This window comes from Merops nubicus, unplaced genomic scaffold (assembly GCF_000691845.1).
Source record: "Merops nubicus isolate BGI_N331 unplaced genomic scaffold, ASM69184v1 scaffold1992, whole genome shotgun sequence".
Classification (NCBI taxonomy): domain Eukaryota; kingdom Metazoa; phylum Chordata; class Aves; order Coraciiformes; family Meropidae; genus Merops; species Merops nubicus.
The window spans coordinates 40,277-61,971 of record NW_008594285.1 but is presented as its reverse complement, the minus strand read 5'-3'; the positions used below and the strand labels follow the sequence as shown (position 1 = coordinate 61,971).

Below are 21,695 nucleotides of genomic sequence, written 5' to 3'. Positions count from 1 at the left end.
ATTCCAGCAGGACGTTGCCACAGCGCTGCCTGGACAGCTCCACCCGTGCCACCCAGAGCTCCTGGTAAAGAACTGGCATTGCTTGTATGGTCATTTGGCTTAGTCTTTGTGTTTCCTGTGGGATGAGTCCAATCAGAACTTCTGAACGTTTGGGACAAAATTGGGTTTGTTTTGTGTCTGTGTGATTTTTCAGATTAGCTTAGTCTCTTAATTTTACTGCTGTTGTGGTTTAACTCTGGTAGGCAGCTAAGCACTGCAGAAACTACTGCAAGGAAAATCAAGTCCATCCCAGTCCAGAGCAGGACCCTTTATGAAGTAATGCTTTTTTCTTTTTCTGTTGTAGGTGTTTCAGTGCCATTACAGCTTGGTTTACCCGATGCCATTCCACCACAGTATGGGGCACTGAAAGAAGTGAGTGTTCATACAGTAAGAGCAAGGCTCAGGCTGCTGTACCATTTTTCTGACCTCATGTACTCTTCATGGAGATTACTTAACCTCAGTCCCAATAACCAGGTAAAATTCCATTTGGAATAGAACAGCTTAGCTCTATTGTCATATGCCATGTCATTAGAGAGTTTCTGATCAGATCAAGATGGATCCTAGTTCTACAGGTCTTTTGTAATAAATAAAAACAATATATATGTCTGGATTAAGCCAAACTTTATCAAAGTATTGTTACATATTTTTGCTTACACTAACATTGACATATCAATGTTTCAATTTCCAAAAAGCTTACTAGCCTCCAAAAAGTGCTAACCTGTATGTTTCCTGCAACGCTGAAATGCTAATGGTTACTGTGAAGGTTTTTATTCTGTGACGGATGGAAGTAATATCCATAATTAATATGCTTATTCTCATACCGCATTGTTGCAGAACAGTACGTCTCATTACAATGCTGGAACGTGGGGAATAGTTCAAGGGCAGCTGAGGCCCTTGCTGGCACCTCGGGTGTACACGCTCCCCATGGTACGCTCTATAGGAAAAACGATGGTTCAGGGGAAGAACTATGGCCCACAGATCACTGTGAAGAGGATATCAACCAGGTCAGTATTGTTTTCTCAGGCATTGTGTTAGTCCTCAAAAAAGTACTGATATTCATGTTTCCCATAACTTCTGGCCTCCTGAGCTCTCGCTGCACGATCAGGTGACTTCAGTAGCCTTTACATGTTTGAGAGTTTGATTGTATGGCTGTATCTCTTTTTTTGTTTTTTAAAGAGGTCGGAAATGCAAGCCCATTTTTGTACAGATAGCAAGACAAGTGGTAAAGCTGAACGCATCAGACCTTCGCCTACCTTCCCGTGCCTGGAAAGTGAAGCTGGTTGGAGAAGGAGCTGATGATGCAGGTGGAGTGTTCGATGACACGATTACAGAAATGTGTCAGGTATGAAAAGTTTCTTAGTTCAAAATGCCCAGGCAGAGGTTTTGTTCTCTCTCTGATGTCGTTTAGTATTTTTCAGATTTTCTTTTTGCAGCATAGCAAATACTTGTTCTTCGGTCCTGAGCCACAGCACTAGAGCTGCTTATTTAGGGATATCTCTGAGGATAAAGAAAACTTCCTGGATTGTGGCAAGGAGAGACCATAAGACCACACGATAAATCGTGTTACTGTAGGGTTAGGGGTTGGGGTTGGGGTTGGGGTTAGGGTTAGGGTTAGGGAACTGCACAATTTTCCCCAGCTGTCACCAGAATATTGTTGCTGTTGTCAACATAGCTGTCTTTTCAGATTTCTCTGGAAACTGAAGGCTTCAGACTACCAGAACAAAGATAAAGCTGGACAGCACTAACATGTAGTGATGATAGTTTTAAAGATGTGTCTCAGCACTGTGATGCAACTATGACTGTAGCCAGGAGAAGGATTCAAGACAATGCTGGCTGCAGAAGTTTGATTGTTCCTTAATTTTCTGCAAGCCTGAAGATGCAGAGTGAGGATTAGTGAGGATGTTTGGTAGAATTTAGCCTGGGACAGGGCAACAGCTATAGAAAGTGCTGGAGCCAACGCTGGAGTTAGAATTAGGTTATAGAATAAAAGAAATGGAAGAACTCCGCCTGTTAACGGAAATTTCTGAAGCCTATAAGCCTAGAGTAGGGTTGATTCAGAGGAGGACTTGCATATTTTGGGATTCTTTCCTAGACAGTTTACATTAAACAGGAGGTGTAATCAGGGTTCAGAACAGAATTAATTGAAATATTTGCTTCATTTTTGGTACTCGAAAAAGCTGAGCTGTGGGGGTGGGGCTGTGTGTGTAGGTATATGTATATATGACTTCTGATTATTTCTGGAACAGGTACCAGGAATGTATCACAGAGCAGCCACAGTAAAATAACCATTATAGTCTGGTATAGGGGCAAGTCTTGAAATAAACATGGTTTTAGTACTAAAAATCATGTCTACCATGTTCACTTTCTTATAGGTTTCACATTACTTTGTGAGAGGTGATCATCACTATAATGGAATATTCTGTCTTGTACAGCTGTAATGTCATAATATTTCTGTAATAGGTTTGTTACCCCCTTGTCTAATAAGGCTTTTTTGTTGCAAATTTTTAAGGAACTGGAAACTGGAATAGTAGACCTGCTTATTCCTTCCCCAAATGCTACAGCTGAAGTAGGCTACAATAGGGATAGGTAAGTTGTCCAGGATTTGCTGTTATTGCAGATGTTAGTGAGTGAAAATTTAAATTTTTTTATTAATTGTTTTATACCAAGTCATGAGACTTCACGATTGTCTCCAGTGTATTTTTTGCTTCAGGTGGTGATGTTACTTTATTGTGGAGGTGAGGGCATGATTTTAAGTGAATTTGCTGGATTACTGGTGGCAGAATTCAGAATACCATCAAGAATGCCAGCCTTTGTGGTCACGATTAGTTCTGCTTATCTCGGCCTCCATTATTTTAACAGCTAAAGATAACAGTAACCTGCTATTTTGGACTCCCTTGCTGATAATTGTGTTGACAGTTACTATGCTGTGCTTAGTAATGTTTTGTCTTTTACTTCTAAGGGAGTAGAATAGAAATGACACTAGAGTATTTTCATTGATTCTTTGTTCTTTCAGGTTTCTCTTTAACCCTTCAGCATGTTTAGATGAGCATCTAATGCAGTTTAAGTTCTTGGGCATTCTCATGGGTGTAGCTATTCGTACAAAAAAGCCATTAGATCTGCATTTGGCTCCAATGGTCTGGAAGCAACTTTGTTGTATCCCACTCATCTTGGAGGATTTGGAGGAGGTAGATCTGCTCTACGTGCAGACCCTCAACAGCATTCTTCACATTGAAGACAGTGGGATTACGGAAGAAAATTTCCATGAGGTAAAGTATGGATATTTTGGTGCTTTTAGGCTTATTCTGAAAGCGGTTACTTTATCAGATTGACCTTAACTTCAGTATTTTATAATGCAATGGTTCCATTATTGGGATAACAAGCACTTCGTATGCATTTGGAATAGTTTGTGATCTCATTGTAGTTCTAGGTGACTTAGATCACTGGAGCAACTTACACTCAATGTACTTTTCCTGTTTTGCATAACAGATGATTCCTTTAGATTCTTTTGTTGGCCAAAGTGCTGATGGTAAAATGGTTCCCATAATCCCTGGAGGGAACAGTATCCCACTTACCTTTTCAAACAGGAAAGAATATGTGGAGAGGGCAATTGAGTACAGACTCCATGAAATGGACCGCCAGGTAAGAATCTCATGATCGTGACTGTTTCCGTACTGTTAATGCGAACAGTGCTTTTGATTTATGGGAGGTTCCATTACAGTTTATCAGGGAATAAGAACAGCTTGGCTTTCTGCATCTCACCTGTATCCCTGTGGCTTTTTTTCCCTGACAGACTGTTTGGGGGATTTCTTTTAAATTAGTTCTCCTTTTCTTAGTAATTGCTCAGTTGACAAAAGAGCATTAGAAGTCAGAACTTGTCTTTCATTAAGACTGGCCCCACTGCAATTGTCAGCCCCACTGGAGAAAATAACCTGTGACTGTGCATGCTCTGCATTGTAATTGGACATTATAGCAGCATAGGAACTAGCTAAAGTATTACTGACAAACATTAGTTTAACTTAAAACTATTTGTCTTCTGCTTTAGCACAGAAACAACAAATATTTCATTATATGTTTTGAGAAATGTTAGTTACCTGTTTGCATACTTTTGTGTTTTTAGTAATTTGTGTAGTGAAGCTTTTGAAAGCAGTATAGTAATTACATGCTAGGAATTTTTTTTCATTTTGTTAAGGTATAGGTGCATGCATGCATATTATCTGCATTAGAAAAGTAACTTTCTCATCAGAGGTACCCGGTCCTGTCTTCTAGAACAAGTACAGACTTCTTACAAACATGACTTTGTTCCAGCTCAGATGTATAGTATTCACACAGTTTTTTGGTTTAGCCATTATTATTTGTGTTGTGGTCTTGTAATTCTCTGTTGTCTCAGAACGTATTATTTAATGTGCAGTTACCATTAAAAATACCCGTAATTCTGTATTCTTCTGGATTTTCAGAGAGGAAGCAGCCCTTGTAGGGGATGTATGTGTGGGAGGCTGTATTTGGCATGTGTTCTATAATTCACAGAATGGCTTAGGTTGGAAGGGAGCCTAGAGATCACCTAATCCAACCTCCCTGCCATGGGCAGGGACATCTATCAACCAGACTATGTTGCTCAAGGCCTTATCCAACCTGGCCTTGAACACCTCCAGGGAGGGGGCATCCACAACCTCTCTGGGCCATCTATTCCTGTCTCATCACCCTCTGCTGAAAACTTCTGAAGAAGATCTAGTCTAAACCTACTCTTCTACCTCTTTATCCCTGTTTCTCAGCTGACATGTTGCTTTTGCATTTGGATGGTACAGTAAGTGGCAGAGTTAAGATAATTGCACTTCAAATGTCTCTTCTTTTTTGGGCAATAGGTGGCTGCTGTAAGAGAAGGAATGTCTTGGATTGTTCCAGTTCCTTTGTTGTCTCTTCTGACTGCCAAGCAGTTGGAGCAAATGGTCTGTGGAATGCCAGAGATATCAGTTGAAGTTCTGAAGAAAGTGGTGCGATACAGAGAAGTCGATGAGCAGCATCAGCTAATCCAGTGGTTCTGGCATACCCTTGAAGAATTTTCAAATGAGGAGAGAGTCCTTTTCATGAGGTTTGTGTCAGGAAGATCTCGACTGCCAGCCAACACAGCTGATATCTCTCAGCGATTCCAGATAATGAAGGTTGATAGGGTAAGATCCTGTTTTTGGGTTTGTGGTTTTGTTCTGATTTTTTATTGTTTAATTATTACTGTCTAGGATAGTCTGTGCTTTGGCTAAAGGAGACACATTTTTGTAATTGAAAGTTTACGAAATGTGGGGTGAGATATGCTCCAAGTTACTAAAACCAAACTTTTTAACTGTGTAGGACATAGACTGCATGAATTGCATCTTAATTCATATGGTGTCTTTACTATAATTATATGATTGGAGGTCGAGACAAGTTTCATAAGAAGTAAACCTCCTTGTATTGTAACTTGTCCACAGTCATTTTATGTCCTAATCCCTTTTTTTGTTTGATAATTTTTTGCACTTTTTTTTTAAGTTTTAAATCTGTGTAAGTGGCAATATATGACCAATAGTGAACTCTTAATGGCTTAAAACCACTGTAATGAGTTTGCAGTATATTACTTTACATATAGGATTGCTTTCATTTGGCATTACTTTTGGGTTTTGTGCAGTGAAAGTGTATTCTCTGTGAACAACATGAATCAAAAAACTTGGCAAAATATAAGATAACAGTGGTTTGACTGTTGTCTTTGGTTAAGTGTCTCAAATTGCCTTATGTTAAGGCACGCTATGGTATGTAATTTGAATGTTTCGTCCAGTGGGCTGCTAAATAGTAGTGTGATCAACTTGTCAAATGGTTGAATTTCATGCGTGGGCTGTATTAATTACAGAGCAGGTGATACAGTAATAGTTTTGCCTGTGCCTAAGGATGAAATGAGTGATATGAGCAAAGGAGGCTCGTCTGCTTCTGAAAAGGCATTTTGAGTTGCTGAATGAGAGAGGCAAGGAAGGGAGTGAGCATTGAAATACGGATATGTTGCGTTTTTTGCTTCATTCACAACTTAACAGTGTCCCACCTTTTATCCATTTCCGCAGCCTTACGACAGCTTGCCTACCTCACAGACTTGTTTCTTTCAACTGAGGCTCCCACCTTACTCCAGTCAACTAATCATGGCAGAGCGTTTGCGCTATGCAATCAATAATTGCAGGTCTATAGATATGGACAATTATATGCTCTCACGGAATGTGGACAATGCAGAGGGCTCAGACACAGATTATTAATATTCTGTGAACAAAATCATCTTCCTTTTACTACTGGTAGTGCCCTAAGTCAAATTCATCATTGACATAATTTTACAGTAACCATAGATGTTTTAGGAGCATAAAACCAGATGTTAATAGACCGTGGCCACATTTTAGTTACTCTAAATGTAACAAACAATTAGATGTTTTTATTTTTTTGTGATTGTAAAAAAGAAAAAAAGGAAAATGGACACAAAAAAAGTATGATCGGTAAGTTGGTTTTTTTTCCTCCTTTTTTGGTCACTTTTGGTAAGTTTGCATGGAGACATTTTGGTGCATTTTTGTTGGGAATAGTACATTTGTAAGCCCTCCCAGTGAACATGAAGAGTTGTACATTGTGTATAATTGTTCATTAGCAAGGACAGTTTTACATGAATATTCACATATTTATTTTGTTTTAATTTGGATTGCCTGTGCAGGGTTCCTTATGCAGAGAAAAATAAAAGCAAATTCAAGAATCGGTTGTTTGTATGCATTTGTGAACTGTGATTGGTTTACTCAGTCTTTGTACTTTTTTGTTTTGTCTCAGTAAATTATAGTACTACAGTGTTCAGACAGGACATGACATTAGAAGCATCTCAAAATGTTTCTCTTCAATGAATGTGATGTGTAGTGCTGTGATTTGCATTCTTAATGTCTTTGAGCTACTGACTTCCTCAGGTATACCACTGTTTATTCCTTGTACTTCAGTACAAGTTAACATACTTGCTTCCTCCTTGATTTTCATTTGAACGTTTTTCTTTCCAGAGTAGTAGTTAGTTGTTGATAGTAATAACATACTGCTACCATCACTCAGAAACCTTTAAATCTTCTGTCCCCCCCCAAAAATAATCCTTTTTAATATACAGATTAATGTAGTTGATTTCTGATCAGAGTACAAAAAAATATAAAATGCAAGGGACAGAGTAGCAGTGGAGGCTATGGGGTTTATATACATTCTGAATTTATGCCTTTGGCTTTAGTACATGTCATGAGTTTGGTGTCACTTTGTGCAGCTGTGATTGTATTATGATCAGCAGGGTGTAGCTTACGCAGTGACATTCGTATTTGATTAGGACAGTATTGTACTGTACAAAAACACTTCTCTTCTGTGTCTTATGGAAGTGATGAAGAATAGTTAATTCCCTAGTGTCTCTGTCAAAAACATGATTTGTGTCAAAGCTACAACTGCTGCTTGGTGTTGAGGAGCAGGATTTACTGGGGCTGAGGAAAAGGGTGCAGTCTGTCCCTAGCTGAGTCACCACTGCTCTGCCCTGATTTTTTCCCCTGTCATTCTCACTGCACTCCTTGGTAAGGATGTAGTGAGGCCTGAGGGCTACTGAGTACATTGATTAACTTAATCTCACCTGGGACAAGACCATCCATGTCTGAAGGAGAGGGTGGAAATTCCTGTTGTTTTCCCTCTTGCAGTGGTTGCGCATTAGCAGGGATTGATAGGGAAACTTCCTGCTTGTCCAAGGCTGAACTGGTCTACTGCTGCCAGCCAACAGTAGTGGTCACAGGGCTGACTTGATAAGCTGTAAGAATTTGCAGATCCAGGTTTTATCTGGCAAAGTTCTTTTGCTTAGGACTAGTTGTTGACTCATGCAAAACTAGAAGGTTCTTGAGCTATGACCAAGAACCAGACTGCAGCATCAAACATTTAGAAGGGGGCTTTCAGCAGTTTTGGGAGATGGAGAGACTCGGGACTCTGAAACCATGCAGACTTAGTTTCCTGCCTCTCTGTGTATTACAGTTCCAAACTGGACTGTGATTTTACTGTCTTATCACTATGTTGTGGGAGAGTATAATCATGTCTTGGTCTAAATTTTATATATGGAGTCCTGTATTATTGCCTGCTAGACTTAATTTCTGTGTCTGAACTAGTGCTACTAATTTGTGAGTCTTTTCAATGGGGCACACAAAATAATAGAACTATATCTAAAAGTTCAGTTTTGTATGGACCATGCAGTTGGCTTCTTGGATAATGAGGGTATTTTTGGAGACAGTTTGTGGTAAGTTGAAAGAGGATGTTGATACTAGTAAATATTGATGTTGATTAAAGGATTGTGCTTGATTGCTTTAACTGAGAGTTTATGGGTTGATTGTGTTTGTCCTTTGAATATCCTGCCCTAGGATCATTAAAACTATCAAGGACTTAATTCTTTTAGGTTTATCCTACTGTTTGTTTTCACCATAATTATATTGTGCATACATTCCTTTTAACTTGACATTTTTCTGTTGCTCAGGCTGCTATGTGAGACTGGAATCCTGTTAGTTCCTTGCATAATGCTGCCTACACATAATTACATACAAAGATAAAGAATTTTCCAGCACTGCTTATGTCCTGCTATTTGAGACCATTTGAGAAAGTTCTAACTTACGCCAGTTTAAGGCTATTTTATGTATGCAAATCTCTCCCTATACAGAAAGGGGAATGTCTGCATTCTGTAGTGTAAGTAGGTCATAGATACAGTTATTTAAAGGAAAAAATACGCAACTCAGTCTTGCAACAAACCTTCCACAGCAGTGTTGTTGTGCTAGGCAGAGTTGCTTGTAGCAAGGTGGACTGAAAGCTATTTCCAAACGTCGTACCTGATTTCCTTTCCACCTTTCAGCGTTGGACTGGATGTACGTGTATGACTCAAGCAAGGACTATCAGTGCTAACAAATGCATGTCAGGAGTAAGAACAAGTGTGTTTATCTAGACCCATTTCAAATTAATACAAGAAATGGAGGCGCAGTAAGCTCAGAAGTGTCAAATTTTAAACATAACTAGAGAAAAACAGCTTGAAAAGGTTTAGCCAACAGACATAACGTGCTGGGTAGGTATTATATAGGAGAGCCCTTAGATGCCAAAAGCCTCTGGCTCTTGTTGAACATGACTAATATTTGCTGATGATTATTTTTAGCTGTATGTGAATAATACCAAATATTTTCCTTACACCTCAAATAACTCGAGAAGCACTCTCTTTCTCTGGTTTATAAGACTGTTGCTTCTTGAAGCCCATACTTTCTGTTTCTTACACTGATTTTACACTGGGATTAGATCATTTGGTCTCTACCACATCTAGTATTTCCAGTCACTTTTTCCTATGTTTTTTTTCTTTCCCACCTAGCAATTACATCCCTAGCCTTTTGGGCTATCAGACTGCCAGAGAGCTGGATAGCCCTTTGAAACAGGCAGGCACACTGAGGCAGAGGGAAGATGAAAAGCTGGTTCCCAAGACTTAGAGGTAGGCAAGCTGCTTTATCAGGGTGAAACGCTCACTCTTTCTGGAGCCAGTGGTAGGAGTGTCGGTTTTCCTGACAGAGCTGGAAGGTAGCACTAGGTGGAATGCACGTGTTATGCTTAGAGGGGACCAGTAAGAGCAGAACGTGTTCTTCAGCAGTAGTCTTCTCCAGAGAAGAGATGAACAAGTGACCAGGTCAGGTTTGGAAGTTTGATTTAGATCTGTCACTTAGTCCTTTTGATTGGGTGACAAGTTTAATGGCAACAAAGTACCGCTGCTCTTAAGTAAGCAATTTGACTGCTGCAGGACCTCGTTCTGTTTGCTTCTACCTTATTGCCAAGCTGAGTTTTGTTATCACAACAGAAATTGGATGGGTCTTTTGGGTGTTGATTTTCCTCTCTTGTGTAAGAAAAGGCACAAACTTTTGGTAACAAAGCCTTGCTTGACACTTGCGTCTGATAACCTGATGCAGCTTCCAGGTGGGCATCTTGGTTTATGTCACCTTTCTTTTAATACTTTCATAAAAATGTAGATAACAAGCCAGCTTCATACCTGTTAAGTTAGAGTTTGAGTCTGTGAAGAGTAAAAACTACTTCAGCCACGTTAAGAGAAGTTTGATGGAATTCAAAAAACCAGAGCAAATGTTAATGTGTTTCTGTCCTTACATAGTACCCTAAGTGAAATGTAATTTCCTCAATTTTCAAATTGGATTGCCAAGTAAGAAAATTTATTATAGATACTGAAAAATTTTATCAACACAGCTGTGTTCACATTTTACGATGTCATGAACAAATACTCCCGCTGAAGGAGGGGAAGAGCAAAGTAATATGACTTTGACCATTTGTATGCAAATAGGCAAAGAAACCAAGGGAGAGAGTGTTACAAAAGCCCTGTTTAGCTCTGTAAAGCAAAAAAAAAAAAAAACCAAAAACAACAAAAAAAAAAAAAAAAAAAAAAAAAAAAAAAAAAAAAAAAAAACCCCAAACATAAACACAGTACCAGTGCCCCACCCCTGGAACAGTCCTGATAGAAAACAAGCAAGAAGGCATAAACAATAGGTAGATAGATGTAAGCCTGGTAGCTACTTGAAAACCTTTTAGGTGTTAACATGTACTGTGATAAATCTTTTGTCACAGAGTGCTTATAGAGACCTGGCGTCAAGAGAAGGGCTTTGGTTAGTAAAGGAAATATACAGAGTTTTGACCTTATTTGGAGCATATCAGCAATATGTGAAACATGATTTTTCACCAGTTGTGTATCCAAGGTAAGAATTGTGTCAACATCCAAATTTCCACATCAGGGCAAGTTGTTCAGCTCAGCAATCTCCTTTCCAGGCTGTGAATGCTGGCTTTGGATTGCTCTTGGTCCTTCCTGGCTGTGCTTCTGGTTTTGCTCCTAACTTTACAGTGCATAAGGGTCCTACTGAAATTTTAGGAACTTAGTAAATATTACAGTGTCATGCTGTTAAATATCTTTTAAGTTGTGAAGAGGTAATAAAAAAAAAATATTTTGTCTTCTTAGTGAGTGTTTCTTACAGATACTCACATTGATTGAGTATTTCTCCAGAATCTCAGCCATCTGACTAAGTTCCTGTAATGCTGTGATTTATTTCTTACCTCAGCCAAATTAGAGAGTACCAAAGGATATCTGTGGATCAATTAACCAGGATGGGGAAGAAGGAGTAAGTCTATTCACTTACGTTGACAGCTCTAAAGTCCTCTTTCCATTTTCGATGCACCACACAAAGAATGTTTTCTGGAGTTCATTGCTAGCTCATCAGTTCTTGCAGAGGAAAGGATAAGCCCCAGGAATGTAGTCTATTAAAATATTTCTATTGATATTGTTTGAAACTTACCTTCATAGAGAAACTGATTGGAAATAAAATTTTACAGTACTACTCCTGCAGTGAAAATAGGCTTCAGGTAGGATTTGTTAGCATGTTTCCTTTCTTTCTATTCAAACATGAATAAAAGACAGTATATCAGGAAATAAATCTTTCTTTCAAGACTAGCTGAGGCATCATAGCCAAGTTCTCCGTTATGACATACAGCTATAATAAAAGGAGCAGCAGTGTTGTAAAAAGAATACAGTGAGGAACGGGAAAATCAGCACTTATTCCTAAGTAATTGAGGCCTAACTTCAGAACTTGTTTCCACAGTTTAGATGCCAGTGAAGGGGGGAGGGGACGGTCTGCTTTGCTTCAGTACTAGCTTTTCACTGGTTGTTTTGCAGAGGTACTACAGTCATGCTGTTCTAAAATTTTAAAGAAAAACATGTATTCTGTTGGATATTTATGACAACCCATTATTTGTTAAACAGCAATTTAAGAAGTCCCGAATTCTGTTCCTTAGGGGAAGAGCTAGCTCTTGTAGTCTTCCAGTTACAGAAAAGTTTAAAACACAAAGTACTAAGTCTGGAAGACTATACCTATAGATACAACTGTTAAAATTCAACAAAGCTATCAGATATTTAAACTGATATACTTGAATTCCAGCGATGGAAGTTCCAGTTCGTGTGCTTTTAACTAGCAGATTCCATCAGTGTTCTGTTACCAGCGCAGTAAGATTAGTCATCAACTACTGCAGAGCCCCTCATGTAAATGAGAAACAGGTTTGCTGTGGTATATGCATGTACATTGCTGTAGTCAAAAAGTCTTGAATAATTGTTATGCACAGAACAGTACTTCTAAAAGTTAATATTTCTATATTTGCTTTGATTTTTAAGGCCACACACACTCAGATAGTCCTACTTTGTATAAGGTAAAATTATACTCTGTATAATGGAAAATGAAATCTTAACTGCTGTAGACTTCATTGTGATTTAAGCTGGAACTATTCAGGATCCATGGTTTGTCAAACTGTTCTGTATGCAGCCTTGTTTGATGTCTAAGCTTAGTGGATATCTGAGCTAGGTGGTCCTCTAGGAGAAACTAAGTTATGGATTTAACCATCTGTCATTTTTTGTAAGCCTAAAGTTCTTCAGTGGATTGTACCGAATGGGGGAGAGATTAAAGGTAAATATAAGCTCAGCTGCAGAGTCAGCAAGAATGGGAAGGATTATATATTATGGTGTGCTGTCTAGGAGTAAGAATTCTGAATTCATGTCAGAATTGCTGAACACGATGGACAATAATAGTACAATTTGAGGGCAGGCTCCCACATAAAGCACAAGGTTTGAGACAGGCTGCTTTAAAATAAAACATGCTGTATTCAAACAAAAACCTGAATAATTCAAACTTAGATGATCACAGTGACTTCTGTGTATCATTATACTGAGACAGACTCAACAAGGAAAACTTCTGACTGGTAACTGCAATACACTTGACACGGTAAGGTGGCACTCGGAAAAGTTCATCTTTCCTCAGGAGGAAATCTGTATGTGCATACAAAATCTTGAGACTTTTTATTGCCAGTCCTGAGTACTAAATACCACGACCAAATACAAGTGTGTGCTATCAAGGCAAGTTTTATGCAGCAGAATAAAACTGTGCCAACGTTTGGTGTCAAATTTTGTGGATGATGCCATAGCAACCCTTTGTAAAAAAAAAAAAGTTTTACTTCCATGTAGCAGAGCAGCATGCAGAAAGTGACAGCCTTGTAATTTGGGATGAAAATAGCTATTTCTCTTTTTTCCTTTGCAATAAGAAACAGGTGTTTAGAAAGATCTATACTGTAGCATGTTCCTCAGCGTTTAAAGCTACAGGTTGTAAGTCACTCTCTTTTCCCATAGACTAATTCTGTAAACTTGGATTTGTTCGTATTGCATTTCCTTTAACGTCAACTTTAAAAATAACTTGGTGTGTCTTGTCAAAGCACGTTTTGCAAAGGGTCAAACTGTGCTTTGCGTACATTGCATCTCTCATGTAATAAATGAGCCTGAGAAACCAGCTACAAATGTTAAATACTGAGGAAGTGGTGGTTGGCAGGTACTCTGCTTTTGCTAGGAAGGTCTTGAATGGCACCATTAGCAGATGGAGTGACCATATGGATGTGTCATTTAACAGAAATTCGTTAATCGTGCTTGCCCTCAATTTGTATAAATCATACAATTACCCAGGCTTGGTCTGCTGCAGATTTATGCCCTTTCCCATTACAGGAGTTTAGAAAGTGAGGGAGTCCAGTCTGAACCTCGTAACTCAAAGGGAAGGTCCTCCTTACTCTTTGTGCCTCCAGTCTCTGTGTGAATCATTCTAACTTGATTCTAACTCAGTTTTCCTTTGTACATTTCTTCTGTGGAGTAATTAGTAAGGTGAATCTTGCCATCAACTTATTGAACCTTTCAAACCAATGTTAAAGTGCTAAATTCCGTCAAATTTATTGAAATGTGTCAAATTGCTATTTTACCCAAATAAAACATGTTACTGCTTCTGAGTGAGGTGTATCCCACTCATGCGTAACAAGAGGGTATCAAAATAGCAGTTTTCAGCCTTAATCAGATCTAGTATTTTGTGACAGCAATGCAGGTTTTCCAGTTTCAAGGGACAATAGAAAGCAGTTTTTTTCCTTAAGACTGTCCTGATGGAGATGCAAGCCTTTTCCCAGTGCAGCCTTTACAAAACACATCGACCACATGTTTGGACTTAAACCAGAATGCAGGAAGGTAGTCACAGTTCATTGAAACAGTGCTGTCCAAGAGGAGAGTCAAAGTAAAATACCCACGTTGACTGACTTTATACCATTCATTGCACTTAAAGCCAAACCAGTTTTCCTGATGCTTTTTCAAGTATCAACTTTTTTTCTGGCTTATTGTCTGGAATCATGTTTGCGCTCCTCTCTGCTCTCAGCATTACAGATGGGCATTTTTCCCTGACTCTTTCCAGACCAGAGTGCGTTATGTTCCGGCAGAAATCCACATGGAGCGTTTGCAGGGATCGCCCATGGAGGGTCACTGCCTCTAGTGTCTGGTCAGTGATCCGCACACAGTTTTCCAGTTTGAGCGTCTTGAGGTTTGGGCAGTTCATGAGGAGCAGCAAGATGCAGTCATCTGTAACGTGCCCACATCCAGAGAGTGTCAGAGATAGCAGGTTTGGACATCTGAAAACATGATTGTTACAGGTGAGATGAGGGGAGAAATAAATAAATAATAGAGCTAGGAGAAGCTGATATTGTCCAGAATCAACATGAAAGTTAGAAAAATACCTCCTCGGCCATCAGGAGGAGTAGGAATGCATGAGTAGGTAGAGGTGTATGTATATCATGTATGTATGATTACTTAGCTTTACTAGTAGCTTTACTTCTTTGCTTTTTCTGTGGGATGCAACATCTGTAGCTCTGTCAGCAATGTGGAAAGGGGACACCAATGCCTATGTAGACTGCAGCTGCATTGGTTTTTCCTTTAGGAGTTGCATGGTGCTGCACTTCTCCAAGTGCAGCAAAAGAAGACCCAGGAGAGCAGAGATTCAAGTGAGGATGAATTTGAGGACAATTGAGTGCAGAGGCTGCTCTGTAGACATGCTGGGCATGGGCAAGTAAGACTCTGCCACACCTGATTTTATGGGGATTAGTGGGTGCATTTCAACTCTTTGGACTTACTGAATAGGTGCCAGTTACTGCCTAAGAGTGTTGGTGTTTGAACCCCACACAATTCTTAAACTTTCCTTCAAATCACTGAAGCTGGTAAGAACTCTGCTGTTAAACAATGGTGCAGCAAATTTAAAAAGCTTTTTCTGTTACCTGGGAAAGTACAGAAAAGGCCTGTTCCAAGTCAGCGTGTTGATAGTTTATGCTAACTGTCCTGCAGAAAACCAGAGCAGACCAGTTATGACCAGCTGTTGTGCTGACCAGGCATGGTTGCAAGGACACTTGGGTGCCAGTCAGCAAAGCCTTTTGTATCATCTGGCTTCTGGTTTACGCCTCTCTCCAGGGAGCAGCAGTTCTGCTGTCCATCTAGTCAGCTAAATGCGGTGTCCTGATTCAATTAGCACAGGACATCTTCAGGCTTTGCTGTTGTGGGGAAAAGTGTTTACAGCAAAGTTAATGTTGCTTGTGTGAGGCTTGTGGGTGGAACAATTAGCCTGCCTCCATCCTGTAAGGATTCTGTGGTGTCTGTAAGCATTTCCTTAGACAGATTTGGGCTTTACAGCCTCTCTCAGGGTTTTAGTTGTATTACAGCAGTGGGGGTAAATGAGGGGCTCCACCATCACTGCAGCATGTTGTTCTGTCCTTAAAGACTGGTACGTAGTACACTCCTCTTTCTCCACACCCCACCCCATCCCTCCCCTACTGCCTGACTTCACCTTTTGAGCAGAGGTGAGATTGTCAGCTACACGATCTTTTTTTGTTGCTCTTTCACTTTATGCTTATGAACAGTTAGAAAAGCAAATGGTTTAAAGTGGTCAAGGTCTGTAAAAGGCTCCTACCTGCTGTTTCCTGTGGCTTCATCAAACAGAAGTGCTCAAAACTCATAGAGAAAAACTGTATTTTTTAATTTTTTTTTTTTTTTTTCCACAGAACACTAGAAATTTTGTGGATTAAAATGTTTTCATTAGGTTGCTGCAAAAAAAAAGGCAGGAACTTGTCTTAGGAAAGCTAACATGGATGAAGGTGGGAGGGGAGGTGAACATAAACCAGAGTTTATGAGGTTCAGTTTAACTTGTGAAGAATGTAAGGCTGGAAGGCATTTGCTGAATTTTTATGGACTTTGAGATTTCTTACTACCCATCCCTTGCTGTAAATTTTGCCCAACAGCTAGTTTGGGGTTATGGATTCTTTAGAGGAGAAAGGCACTTAAATGTCAAACTACTTTTGCAGAGCTGTGGTCTTGCATCCTCTTTCTGGATCTTAATTTGTGATAGCAAAAAATGGAAATAGATAAGCGTGGCCCCCCAGTAGACATTTCAGTGCCATAACAAGACAATATTTTCTCCTACACCCTCCTTTGTAGGCACAGATGTGTACTTTGCTAAATAATCAAAACTTTTAATCAGTTGTTCTAGAAGTTACTTGTGAAATTTTGTATTTGCAACTTAAAACATTCTATTTTGAACCTGTTTCACTCCTTTGCAGTCCTTTTAAGACTGCACTGTTGCTGGTTCTCACCAAAATACTGTGTCCTGCCAGTATCCTGCAATGTTTTGGATTTTTTGAATTGTTACTTCTCAGTGGAACTTCTTGCCTTCCCTGTTGTGGCACAGAGGTGTGTGCGTCATTTCAATACTGACACATCCCCTTCAGCTCTAATCTAGGACCACGGCCATCCTCAGTGTCAACACTACGGTTGGCTCTGCACCTCCTAAGGCAATGTAACTTGTTTTCTTAGAGCAGCTGCTTTGTAGCAGTAAAGCCGTTAGAAGCAACAATGTGCACCCAGAGCTGCTTCTCCAGAGTGGTATTTCTTTTGCTTTACTGAAGTTTATAAAGTGCTTAGGTAGAGTCACATTTCAGTATAAAAGCGACACTTATGTCTTAGAATGAAACAAATTTGTTTAGTAACATGTTTAATGAACTTGGTTTTGTTATGACCTGTCCTGACTATTTGAAATCACGTCTTTCCTCTAGCCCCTCTGCGCAGGACGCTGCCTTGCGCTGCCAGAACAGTACCCTTCTGCTAAACAGCAGTTTAGTAGGCACTATTGCACTTTGCTGTATTCATCAGTCGTTCTTCAAAAAAAAAGGAAAAAACAGTCTTAAGGAAAGTCAGTATGAAGTATATGCTATTGCCACTATAAACCCAACTTAAAACTGTATTAAAACTGTAAAGTCAAAGCACTCACATACTTAATGCTCTATTTCAAGTAGAATGTATGGAGTAAATAGCTCTCAACTGCCTTATTTCAAGGCCATTGACCCTTACAGTAGAGTTTCACACCCAAAGAACGTACCTGTTGCAAACTTCTAGTAAAAAATCAGTGACAGTGTTTTCATGCCTGTTACAGAAGTCTTTTTGGAGATTGTTTTTCATCCAGTCCTCAATGTTACACACCTTGACTCTCTCTGAATACCAGCAGATGGATAAGTATTTTAAAGCAGGTCCCAGGAGAAAATTATCCTTCTTTAGTTCCGCTGGAGAATGAAAGTTCAGCAGAGACCACAGTAAAGGATCCTGAAACACTTCTAGCAACTTGTGACATGTTTTTGCTAAACTTTTCCTACTGTTTCTGTCCAGAAAAGAAAATAGATGTAGAAGGCATTCCCGATTCAGCTGGGTTATATGCATAGCCCGTCAGAGCGTGTGAGAAAGAATACAGTCTCCTGGCCTTGTGGAATAACAGCAGTGGTGGCTGGGGGTGGGGGAGGTGGCTCAGAATCACCAGAAGGCTGTTGTTGCACATATATGGTTTTGGAATGGTGTTTATTTTTGGCAAACAACTGGGTCAGAAGTGAGGGACAGAGAGTGGAAGAGAAACATGCACACATGAAACTCTTGTTCTGTTTCTACAAGGGATTGGAATGGGCATGTAAGAATAGCAGCACTTGACTTTCATGAAACGCTTCCTTAAAAGGGATTTCTTTCCTTTTAGGGGCTTCTGAAATTTAGCAAAGCTCTTGGGCTGAGTAACTGAACTGGGGATCAGGGGGTGTGGCTACAGCTGCAGGGACTAGCTTTGCCTCCTTCTCAGGTTTGGAGAGCTTGTGTTTCTAAGTGGAAATTTGTTTTCGCAGTGTACAGGTTTTAGCCTTGACTTTCTAATTGATTTTTCTAAGGTCACAGTTTTACTTTAAGGACTGTTATACTGGATACTGAACTTCTGCAAACAGCTTGTAAAAGTGATGTTAAATATTCCCTGGCTGCTTCAATTTACAGCCTTCAGGCTTCGGGGCAGTTTCCTGCACCCTGTTGTTTGAATAAACAAAGCTAGACCTTTCCCCACCTTTTGCATGAGGAAAGTAATGATCTGCAGGGAGACATACATGGGAACAGCAACTCTGTGCTTACCTGCTTGTAGGCTTGTGCCAATAGATACCTTCTATTAGCTCAAGTTTTACAGGTTTTCTTGTGTTCTAGATTTTTGTAGGTTTATTCTGTTACTGTAGACTTGGCAGTTTGGGTGGGGAAAGGATATAGCGAATTGGTTTCAGGAATAAAAGTGTGTGTTTGTTTGTGTTCCGGTAATGAAACTGTAGCAGGAAGTCTCATGCTGTTTAAAAAAAAAAAAAAAAAAACCCAGACACCTGCAAAGAGTAGGTTGGAATTAATTAAAAGGAACAATGACCAGCTCTCTAATGTTTGTGAAATGAAAAAGTTAATTTATGCCCTTGTTCTGTCTGGTGCTAATAGAGGAAAACATAAAACTAAGTAGTAGATATTGTAACTTTAGAAGTGGCTGGGAAATTTTATGTACCTTTGCATGTTAATTGGGTTTGTTTCAGGATGTGACAGGGTTGAGGAGGACCAGTGTTCATCTTTATCTTACCCTGGGAATGCAGTTCGAAATTTAACTCTGACAAACAAGATCTGAAATGCATTTGCAATCAGCCACAATTATTTTAGTTTCTTATCTGTGCTCGAGTAATGTGTGTGGTTACACGCAGTGATTCCAAGAAAATGTCAGTTCTGGATCTGTTTCATTCTTTAGAGTTAGTAATTTTCTACTATATACTCCAAGCTGTGCTTAGAGTTGCCAGTGTTTTTTGTTTCATATCGTTTGTCATTTAATATTTTCCTTGAAATGAGAAGGACATTCATGCTCCCCACCCACTTTATTGAAGCTACGAAGGGATAAGAAGCATAGATGACTTCACATACAAGGTAAGGCAGTTGCTGGAAAACAGCAGCTTAAATGGCATGCCAGCAGATGTTCTTCATTCTCATACTGGCATTTGCAATTCTCAGTCATCCTTTTCACAACTTACCTTCAGTTTTGAGCAGGTATAAATAGTTGAGGCTGGTCAGAGTTGTAATACATACAGCAAAGTTATTTATTAAAAAAAAACAACCGACAGGCAAACTTGAATGGTAAGGTAACCATTGCTAGGATGGACTCTTACCACAGAGAGGGCACACACTACTATCTGACATAAAAATTGACAGATGTTGGGTGACAAAGCCCTTTAAAAGTTGAATGGCAGGTTCCAGCTCTGTCGGTTTAGATTGCTAAGTTTTGGTACAGGTGTTAAACAGTGGGAATGTTACTATTTGCTGTGTTTTCACCAGAACAAGGTCAATTGCTCTGTGTTCAAAGGATTGACACTAACAAGGTTTTGCAAGGTTGTAGAAGGACAAGAGGAGCTTCATTTTCTAAGGAAAGGAGACACTTTAATGGCACGTTTTCCATAAACACACTGTGTGAATGAGATATAATTCACATTCAATCTGGAAATGCTCCAGAAACACACAAGATGAGCACAGGCAGTAATCCTCACTGAAAATTACATACTAGATTTTAATGGTAAACAATTACAACTATGGCACTACAGTACTTGAGGATATCCTAAAGCACATTGGAATAAATTTTCAAGGTGCTGATTTACCTCATCAGTAAGACACAGACACATCAGTAAGGAAACGTTAGGGAAACTTTTGAACACCACGTGTTATGCTTTCCAATGATTTAGTAAAATCCTTCTAAATGGCCTGCTTTTGATACAAGTCCACTGTCCCTGCCTGTCTGACAGCTTTAAACTCTCCTCTTACACTGACATCTGTTACCAGCTGGAAAGCACCTTCTGACTACACAACAAGGAGCTCCCTTTGTATGTGCCTTAGAGTTTCGCATAACACTGCACTCCACAGCTCACTACACAAGACACTAAAGCAGAAGTACTCTGAGAGCTGGACATTTTGCAGTTCTTTTTTACCTAAATCATCTCCAGTTGTATACGTGGTTAAACAATTACTAACAAAAGGACAACCTTGATCAGACAAATTTTGGTGATCAATATGCAAGTCTTTGAACTGTAGAGAGCAGTTGTTGCTTGCAGAGCAGTCACAAGCAAGAAAAAAAATCTTGCCTGTTAGTGTGTACTATGGTCAGCAGTAAGTAGAAAAAAAAATTTGGCTTAAATGAAATGAGATATCCTCTCCCCTTTTCCCTCCCCCCAAGCTAGTAGATAAATATAGGATATACAAGTAAGGTTAAAAATGTAATACTAGGCCAGGTGCAGTATATGTTACTGGTTCAGTGCTCAGTTACTCTTTTTTTTTCTTTTGACACCACACTGAATAGAATACAGTGGATAAGCAAAGTTCTCCACCAGGAAGAGAAATACTTGTGTTGCCACAACAAACTGTTCATACTGTCCATCTGGGTTTGCAGTGGGAGAAAGTTAAATTAGGAAAGGATTTACAAGGTACTGGCTCCAGCGAAGCATATGGCCAAGTCCTTAGTACTGCCTGCCACGAGAACAAGCCCGACGTGATGGCGCTGTGCTCCCCTGGCCGTCTCCGACGGACCACGCAGCACGCATACCGGTGCCCAAGACCTTACATGTTACGCAGCAAACGTTACTGAAAGGAAATATGAAGTGAGAGTAGTAACTCTGACCCAAAAAAATTAACTGGAGAAGTAGGAGCTGCTTAAGTGAATGTTGCTGAAGATTACAAATTTAAGTTTCTAAAAATAGAGAAAGGCACATTTACATCACTGGTTGGCGAGAATACTGCTTCTGGCCCATCGCTAGTTGTGTATTTTAAGCCTTGTAGTCTCAGAACTAAAATTCTACAGCAGTGCAATCCAAGTAGCATGCAGAAAAAGCACAGCTATATATGTGGGCTCTACTTAACTCCCCAGCTAACTGAGCAGTAAGGCTGCCCTGCAGGGTAGGATCTAGGCAAGATACTTGGCTTGCCCCGCACGCCAGTGAAGGCTGCCAAATACCCCTTTCTGCCTGTATAAATAATGCCAGCTACCTACTCTGTTTAGAAGAAAGGCTCTGTCTGTAAGAAGTGGAGAAACAGTAGGTGACAAACTACAACTTAAAGCAATGAATAGTTCTATTTATTGCTCAACTTAAGTAAAAGAAGACATCCTTATATATATGTCACTTAAGGTATCAGATAGGTATTAACTAGTGTACAGTTTACATATTCATACGCCATTAGCAAAGCTGAATGCTTTCTGCAGTTTTATATTAATCCAGTTTCTTTCCTGCCTTGTTTAACATGCTGTGGAAAAGCAATGAAGAATGTAATTTTAAAAAAAACATCTGATTGTGACTTCTCTTTATACTGGTCAGTGTAACTTGACACATACTCTTTGTGTGCACCAGGCTGAGCTATACTA

At 39.6% G+C, this 21,695-nt stretch overlaps 2 protein-coding genes across 2 annotated transcripts in view; one reads left to right on the top strand and one right to left on the bottom strand.

The window, feature by feature from the left end:
• Positions 1–6,783, top strand: part of HERC1 (HECT and RLD domain containing E3 ubiquitin protein ligase family member 1) — a gene marked incomplete at its 5' end in the record, with an annotated part of 61,823 nt that extends 55,040 nt beyond the window's left edge. The window contains 9 exon segments of the mRNA XM_008935720.1: positions 1–64; positions 344–513; positions 874–1,043; positions 1,216–1,381; positions 2,549–2,625; positions 3,053–3,305; positions 3,526–3,678; positions 4,899–5,204; positions 6,117–6,783. The exon segment at positions 1–64 is cut by the window's left edge and continues 15 nt beyond it. Of these exon segments, the coding sequence (XP_008933968.1) occupies positions 1–64; positions 344–513; positions 874–1,043; positions 1,216–1,381; positions 2,549–2,625; positions 3,053–3,305; positions 3,526–3,678; positions 4,899–5,204; positions 6,117–6,302 (1,545 nt within the window).
• A 7,439-nt stretch (positions 6,784–14,222) lies between these two features.
• Positions 14,223–17,689, bottom strand: FBXL22 (F-box and leucine-rich repeat protein 22). The gene is made up of 2 exons (XM_008935719.1): positions 17,355–17,689; positions 14,223–14,568 (listed from the first exon to the last, which is right to left on the bottom strand). The coding sequence occupies exons 1-2, from the start codon at positions 17,687–17,689 to the stop codon at positions 14,223–14,225; spliced, it is 681 nt and encodes a 226-aa protein (XP_008933967.1).
• Between the last annotated feature and the right edge of the window lie 4,006 nt (positions 17,690–21,695).